Source organism: Amaranthus tricolor, chromosome 2, assembly GCF_026212465.1.
Source record: "Amaranthus tricolor cultivar Red isolate AtriRed21 chromosome 2, ASM2621246v1, whole genome shotgun sequence".
Taxonomy (NCBI): domain Eukaryota; kingdom Viridiplantae; phylum Streptophyta; class Magnoliopsida; order Caryophyllales; family Amaranthaceae; genus Amaranthus; species Amaranthus tricolor.
Genome location: NC_080048.1, coordinates 7,014,253 through 7,022,749, shown reverse-complemented (window position 1 = coordinate 7,022,749; position 8,497 = coordinate 7,014,253). Strand labels below are relative to the sequence as shown.

Genomic DNA, 8,497 nt, shown 5'->3' with positions numbered 1-8,497 from the left:
ATCAAAAATTCAAATGCCACAAATTCAGTGAGCAAAATTTTTAGATTCCGTTGATCCCAAAATCGCGTATAGCATTGTAGCAAACCCTTCTTTCCTTTTTTCCCAACCCGAAACGGAAGCGCCGAGTCTTCGCTCCGGACTCCGTCACTGGTTTACCGCTTTCCTTATCATCATTACTTCCTGATTCGATTCAGCCGTCAGAATCTCGGTGTTGCGGTTTGCGTCTTCATCTTCTTCATTTAACAGCCATTGGAGCCTGTGGGTTGCTGGTTGTGTCCTCATGGTCGACGTCTTCATCTACTTCATTAAGCAGACAGGCAATTTGAGGGAGACAACAACAAAGCAACCTGCAGCTCAGTCAGGTATTTCATATTTACATTATGAATTTTTGTTCTTCATTGTATTTTTTTGTTTGTTTTATTGTAAGTTTTACTGTGATTTGTATTCTTCTCTCAATTCCTCATTTGTTTGTTAATTGTTATCATTTTATGCTATTTTTATGTTTGTTGAATTTAATTGTTAATTTTAATTTGGTTCTTATGTTTAATTGAAGCTCAATTTGTGTCTTTAATTCTTTATTAGCCATTATATTACACAAACTCATGTATGAGACTGTCTCTCTATGCTATTTACAAATTTAGTATGTTTGTTATTTTCAGTCTATTTTTAATTTGGGCGAATGGGTCTTTGGTTTATTTTTATGCTATCATAATCTTAATTATTGTATACTTTTCATTAATGTCAGACTTTGTTTTAGCTGTAACTTTGAATCTTTAATTCGATTATTATTAGTTGCCATCTTTGAGGTACGAATGAGGTTTATATTCTGCTTTTATAGAAGTATTATTGTGGCATTTTGTCTGCTGCTGTGTTATCATGCTTCTCGAGTTAGTTTTAAGTAATGAAACATTTTGGATAGTCCTCTTAAAAACGAAATGTTGGAATGTTTGCAGAATTTCTTTATATTTGACAAAAACGGTGGTGTTACCGGTTTACCCTTCTATATAAAAATGGAGGATATTGAAGATTTACTGGTTGGAGATGGGGGAGTTGCTCCTGGGTTTAGATTGCCTGTAACTTCTGTTGGGTTAAACCCTAAGAAAAAATCCATTAAATCTAATAAGCAATATCTTGTTCAAGACCCACTTCAATCAGTTAAAATTCCGGGTACACAGGTCCTTTTTTTACTCTTTTCCCATGTATTAAGTTTTAACTTTTATGAGTTTTCTTTCTCTTAGCTTTGTTTTTATGTTATGATGATTCATTATTATGTGAATTTGTTTGCAGAATATTTATATAAAAACTTTTGGATGCTCTCATAACCAGGTCAGTTAGACTTATGAATTTCTCAATTTCTGGCTTTCTACTTTGTTTTGGTTGTTTCCTCGGTTATTTTTCATAGGTGTTGGAAAGATTGTTACTTGTCAGTATATTTAGTAAATTAAATCAAGGAAAGCGGACATGGTTAACATTAGAGAATATCATTTGTGCTCTTTTATTGGTGGCAAGCATAAATGAGTATCTTTAGTAGATTAAACCTCAAAGTAAAAAAGGAGTGACAGATACTCTTACATTTGAGTTTTGGGGCTCCTTTACGGATGTTAATGGACATATGATAATTGGCTTTTTTTGGCGATAATTTTAAGCTAAGGATGTTGTGGAACCCAAAAGTTGTTTAGCAAAGAACTGTGTCATAACATCTTCAACATTGTAATCAAATGTTGACTAATTTTGTTGGAAGCTATCTACGCAAATCAAAAATTAACCGCATATACAATTAGGTAATTAATGATATGAGAAAACGATTAGCAAAGAGGGTTCTACAAATTTTTGTGATGATAAAACCCGAAGGGTATCAACTTTACTATGTATGAAAAGACCATAAACTTGATTAGGGGGTTGTTGAGAGCTACCATGAACTAAGAGACAATATTCTCAAGGCCATAATATAGTGAGCCATTGGTCTTTCCCATAAATTTGATTGGGGGATTGTTGAAAAAGACCATAAACTTGATTAGGGGATTGTTGAGGGCTATTATGAACTTGATTTTGTAGAATTGAGATCTAATTTGAAAGTGCTTACGACCCTTGACCTTCATTTTAGCCTTACTCTCTGGTAAATGTCCTCATACAATCTCTCCAATCACAGTCAAATTGTCTCAACAACTTTTCAAGATTATCCAAAAATTTTATGAATTGTTAATATTCTAGCTATTGTATACTCTCTTCATTTTCTATTGATGTCTACACATATATATACATGTACGCAATATGAGACTTCGACGACTTCTTAAATATATGTAAGAAAAGATAGCCATGTTTGATGTTCTAGCCTCAATTTAATGTAAAATTTTAAGTAATCAAATATGTATATATAGTTTTTTATCATTTGATTCAATCTATATATGGTCAAAGATGAATTGGAGTCTATTCAAAACACAAGTGTAAATACGAATTGGAAAAGTTGGGAGTGAGTGCTCAAGTTAAATTAGTATGGATGTCATGCAGTAAGCCTTCTTTCCAAGAAGAAAAAGAAGTTTCTGTCTGAAATTTGGAGACTAACGGGAGTGGATATATGTTTGCTACAATATTTCTTGAGACAACTAGTTGGGGCATCTTTACACTGTTTTTGATGGCGAATGTGTATACAGGAAACAATAATTAATATAAACTTTTAGTTCCCCCACCATTCTTCCTCATCTTTGTTGTGATGCCTGATTATATGAGTAGGAGTATGTTCTTAGTATGGAATTCCTATTTTTACTTCAACCGGCTACAGGTTTCATCATGCTCAATGATTGATAGCCTTGAGCTAATGGAACTTGCATATGTGGTTTCTGCAACTTCTATTGCTTATGGAATGTGGACATATGATGATGTTTCAGAGTGACAGTGAGTACATGGCCGGTCAGCTTTCAGCCTATGGGTATACCTTAATTGACACTCCTGAAGAGGCAGATTTGTGGCTGATCAATACGTGAGGATACCTTCTCATCCTTTTTCATATAAACTAGGTTACTAAGGAGTAGGGACTTCTTCCTGTTGGTTACAAGTTATAGAAATATGATTATTTAATAAGTGCTGATGTAATGCTCAATCATTCAGATGACATTTTGAATTTCTGATTTATTCCAGATGCACAGTAAAATCACCAAGTCAATCTGCCATGGATACTCTTATTTCAAAAGGTAAAAGTGCAAACAAACCCCTGGTTGTAGCTGGCTGTGTGCCACAAGGAAGTCGGAACTTAAAAGAGCTTGAAGGAGTTAGTATTGTTGGTGTGCAGCAAATTGATCGTGTTATAGAAGTTGTGGAAGAGACTTTGAAAGGACATGAGGTGCGGCTTTTAAATAGGAGAACACTACCTGCTCTTGACCTCCCAAAGGTAATAAGCTGATAATCTTCTGCGGTTCTTGTATTATGGAATCATTAGTTGCACCAATAGACACAAAGTGAACTGATGAGAAGTATTGCAGTTTTAGCATCTGAAGCTGTTTCACTCAATTTCTTTTGTAGGTGCGAAAAAACAAATTTATTGAGATTCTTCCAATTAATGTCGGGTGTTTAGGTGCGTGCACTTACTGCAAAACAAAGCATGCTCGTGGTCATCTAGGTAGCTATACAATGGAGAGCCTGGCAAGTATCTTGACTTTTTAAAATCTTCATGCATGACAGCATGGTTTGTAGTTGGTATAGTTTTGAGGCCCCACTTTTAATTATTTTTCAGGTTCGGCGAGTGAAATCTGTCATTTCTGAGGGAGTCAGGGAGGTATGGTTGAGCAGTGAGGATACTGGAGCATATGGTACTTAACGAAATCTTCTATTTTGATGAACACTATAGATTATACAAGGATTGCTAAAGCACCTTGTACTTGTTTAGTTTCTCAGCCTCTCAGGTTTTGCAATCTAATTTTATGCTAATTTGAAATGGAAATTTTTGTAGGTCGTGACATTGGGGTTAATCTTCCTATTCTTTTGAAGGCCATTATCGCTGAGCTCCCATCAACTGGAAGCACAATGCTTCGTGTTGGGATGACTAATCCCCCGTATATTCTTGAACACCTGAAAGAAATTGCTGAAGTCTTATGTCACCCTTCTGTATACTCCTTTCTTCATGTTCCTGTTCAATCTGGGAGCAATTCTGTCTTAACTGTACGTGCAAGTATTCTTTGACGATAATTTTTAAGCAATAACCGTGTTTTGTAAATCACCACAAAAAGACAAAAAAAAACAATAATAAAATAAACTAAACCAAAAAGGATAAACTAAAATCACAAAACTCTTACCCTATCAGATCCTACCACATAAGGGTGATTTATTAAGTTCATAAATAGTTAATAAATCACCGTTATTTACTAAACCTTCATCTTTCTTTGACAGTTACCTTTACTTTATTTTTCTGTTAAAGTATCCTTTCATCTTGAGTATATCCCCCCCCCCCCATTTATAATAACCAAGTACTCCCGTGTGCTTTATTTATTATTCTGCCTGATGATTTTGCAACATTGTTTCAGGCTATGAATCGAGAATATACTGTGGAGGAGTTCAGGACAGTAGTGGATACGTTGACCACACTTGTTCCTGGGATGCAGATTGCAACTGATATAATATGTGGTTTTCCTGGTAAATATTGGACATTTTTATATGCTATTTCTTTTGATGTAATATGCCTCTAGCATGCATCATAACCCATTCTCGGGGTTTTTCACATCTACAGTTCTACCTTTTTGGTGATTTTCTTAACCTAAATTTGGTCTTTTTTTCTTCAGGTGAAACTGATGATGACTTTGATCAAACTGTTGAGCTTATTAAGGAGTATAAGCTTGCTCAAGTTCATATCTCACAATTCTATCCTCGACCTGGTATGCTGCTTCCAGTTCTTGACCTCTGACATTTTCAGGGACCTATGTTTATCCTTCTGTGGAACTCTAGGGGACCAAAGTTTAGCCTTTTAGGATACTCTAGGGGACATAAGTCTAACCTTCTAGGGCTATATTGGGAGCTTGTGGAGCTAGTTTATATGAGCAACAAGTACTTGAATGAATTGTTTGAGAAACTTTGGTGACAGAATGATGAATCTGTGGAGCCCTAACATGAAAAGCCATTGTCTTTACCTGATCGAAAGACGAAGATGCTAGGGAAGTACGAAATTATCTTTTTGGTGATCATGAAACAAATGGTGGATTTAGGGAACTGCATGAAGGGGGATAAAGCTCAACATGAAAATATTCTCACTAATGCAAGACATGTAGTCTTTGTCGTAGATTTTACTTACTGATAAAGGAACTTAATCTGTGCAATGGTCTTCAACTAGGTGCATTCTGCTATCTATTGTCTTAAGGAAATTATATAGAAAATTCTATGGATGGTCAAACTATTAATTTGTATCGCCTCATTGTTCAAATTACAACAAAGTTTTAGTAGACCCAATATTATGCAATAAGAGTTGTGAATTAAAGAATAAGCAAGTTAGGGTTTGGATCCCTTCATTATGCAATCAAACATTCAAAGTCAACTGAAATGACATGGTATGCAATTGTAGAGGATAGATGTATCTTGAATATCAATGCTCATTCTCAAGTAACATTGGCTTTCTAAACATGAATGACTCTCCATGAAGTTGCACATATAAACGACACTAAGGCTAGTTTATGCGTGATGGGATTGCTTGGTAAAGTATACTCATCTAAGCCCCAACATAACATGCTATGATACACCATGTGTTGCACCTATTGTGTATCAGACTATGGACTACGGTATATTCTTTATTAGCTTGGGCAACATAATAGAATACGCATCCTTTTCCTTTTCCATTTTTGTTTTTATTATTGTGCGTGTCATCAATGCTTTACGGTTTGCCTTGTACTGTTTATTTTTGAGTATCTACAGCATTCCTTGGTATTTTGTTTTGACTAAAAATGAAAATTTACTTTTAGGCAAGCAACTTCGATGTTGATCACCAACTTTTTGTATATACCTGTAATTATGCAAATTATATTTCAGGGACACCTGCTGCAAGGATGAAGAAGGTTCCAAGTGCTATTGTAAAGAAGCGGAGTCGTCAATTAACTGCTGTCTTTGAATCCTTTACTCCATATAACGGAATGGAAGGGTTAATTGAGAGAGTATGGATAACTGATGTTGCAGCTGATGGAATTCACTTGGTAACATGGAAGCAATTTTTTAATTTTTAATTTTTTTAATTTTTTAATAATTTTTCTATTTCATTACCTTTCTTGATTTGCCAATTTTTTTGGGTCTCAGCTGGAATTTCACGTTTTGTTTGTATGACTTTTGACTTTTGACTTTTGGTAACTTCTAATGATATGCATACTTGGAATTGGGATATGCACAAAGTCTAATGGTAAATTGAGACCAATTTGGTAGAGCCATAGATGGAATGAGCTAGTGACTGTTTCATTAGGCTCCTAGATGTCTCCCATCATTTTATAACCTATTACCATATTAATGAGCAGTCCAACAGTCCATGAAAATGAACTTTTATTTTTGGCTTGGAATCTTTAACTTTCCATCAGTTCCTTAATGTATTCTTGTGAGCTAGTAGTTGGTGCTTTGCCGTGAACTGGGGGAGGAAGGTTTGTTTTCGCCATTTTTGAATTTAGAATTTTCTGTTTTTATTTCCGTAAATAAAATATAGATGGTTCGTTTTATGATTTGGGCATTGGGATTTTCTTTTCTTAGGTCGGACATACCAAAGGATACATACAAGTATTAATCAAGGAATCTCCAGAAACCCTTCTAGGTGCTTCAGCTACTGTTCGGATCACTTCTGTTGGAAGATGGTCAGTTTTCGGCGAAGTTATAGAAATTCTCTCTTCCAGTGTCCCAGACAGAGCTTTGAACAAGGATGATTCGAGTCACAATATATCATCCTCATGTGGTGCTGGTGCTGAACCTTGTGCATGCTCGTCGGAGCTAGATTCATGCTGTGGTGGAGGACATTGTGCTGATACTGCAGAAGCAACAGTTAGCCCCCTCAATGGCACGCCAGCAGAGGATGCTCAAAACGTTAATGAGCGGAGGAAGCGGAAAACACTTGTATCTAATGGCACCGAGAGTGTAGAGTCTCGGAAACCTAACCTGAAAGAAGAATTCATCAAGGTAAGAGCAAGCACGTCGCAGTGGAATTATATTGATAAATCTCTTATTGCCGGTATAATTCTGAGCTTTTTGGTTGCTGTAGTTTCGCTTTCTGAACTCTGGTTCAGGAAGACGAAGTCCAGTTAACCGCTGTAGTTTTTCTACTGAACAACTGTGGGGGTGACTAGTTACTAGACATAGTGGCACAAATTTTGCTACTTGTACTATTAATTTGATTTTGCAAGCTTATTATGTTCAAGAAGTTTACTTCAGTCTAATTGTATTAGATATTGGGGGATTTTTGGTCTACTTCGTGGCACACTTTCTATTTGAGTTTATCTTGTATCATCTACACAATCTATGGAATAACAAGCAATTTCAAAGACAAGATCTTTGTGGAGTTTTATGTTTTAACTATCTTTAAACATGTAAAGCTATGAAAATTACATTTTATGATTTAGTTAGTTTAATATCATACAATTAAATACATGTTGAAAAATGATAATTGTTAAGTTTTTACACACTTTGCGAAATTATACAAAGTAATAATTTTTTTGTTGAAGCCTATGGCTCATGCGACTCTCACTCTACTCTAAATACGACCCTGATTGATAGACAAAGTTATAAAAGATTATTGAAAATAATAACTTATAGAATAGGTCTTCGCAAAATTTTTTGGGAATACAAATTTTACATTATCTTCGTCTATTTTTCAGGTTATCTCTTTTACTTTTTCTATTCACTAGAATTAACATTTATTTTTGATTTTAGGATGTTCTTTTTTGACAATGGTTGTCCTCATTTTATTTTAAATTTATTTATAAATTTATTCTCTTCTTTTACTTGTTTTTTTGTATTATTCTCCAATTGTAAATAAATAAATGTATGTTTATCTCTTCTAAAGTGATTTTAAGGGGACAAAGAGAGTATTTAAGGGTTTTAATTTTAATAATTTCATAAACTTTTATTTATATTTATTTATACGCATCTATTTCTTTCATTATGCACCTTATGTTACAACTTACAACTTAAAGATAAAGTATTTTCATAATCTATATATGACGAATGATTCGACCAACAAATGATAGTATGAATATGATATTTTTGTAGTTTCATGTTTGGATATGGTAGTATGATTGATTTTAAGGAGCATGGGCCTCCATATCTTTGCGCAATACATCTCGAAACAATTGGTAGTTGTCCCACCTCTACATCCATGTTTAATTATGTGACACTATTTTCAAGGATGCATTTTTGTGATACTTTTTGTTTCTTGTTTCTCACTAGTGACTTTTTCTATATCTACTAGCCGATTTTTTACTACAAATTTTCATCAATTTACTTTAATAAAAATATTTCTTTAAGGTTTTAATAGATTCGTCTCAATATATTTGTT

The 8,497-nt window shown here is 34.4% G+C and overlaps 1 protein-coding gene across 2 annotated transcripts; it reads left to right on the top strand.

Annotated features, from left to right (window-relative positions):
• Positions 1-6: 6 nt before the first annotated feature.
• LOC130806178 (uncharacterized) lies at positions 7-7,489 on the top strand. 2 transcript variants are annotated; one of them, XM_057671137.1, is made up of 12 exons: positions 7-362; positions 954-1,175; positions 1,288-1,326; positions 2,886-2,977; positions 3,136-3,385; positions 3,517-3,636; positions 3,728-3,803; positions 3,944-4,152; positions 4,515-4,623; positions 4,770-4,862; positions 6,004-6,164; positions 6,703-7,489. In XM_057671137.1, the coding sequence occupies exons 2-12, from the start codon at positions 1,011-1,013 to the stop codon at positions 7,246-7,248; spliced, it is 1,860 nt and encodes a 619-aa protein (XP_057527120.1). In that variant the 5' UTR covers positions 7-362; positions 954-1,010; the 3' UTR covers positions 7,249-7,489. The 2 variants fall into 2 exon arrangements, with proteins under 2 accessions (XP_057527120.1, XP_057527121.1); XM_057671138.1 differs by lacking the exons at positions 7-362; positions 2,886-2,977 and having other exon boundaries at positions 1,074-1,175.
• The last annotated feature ends 1,008 nt before the right edge of the window (positions 7,490-8,497 follow it).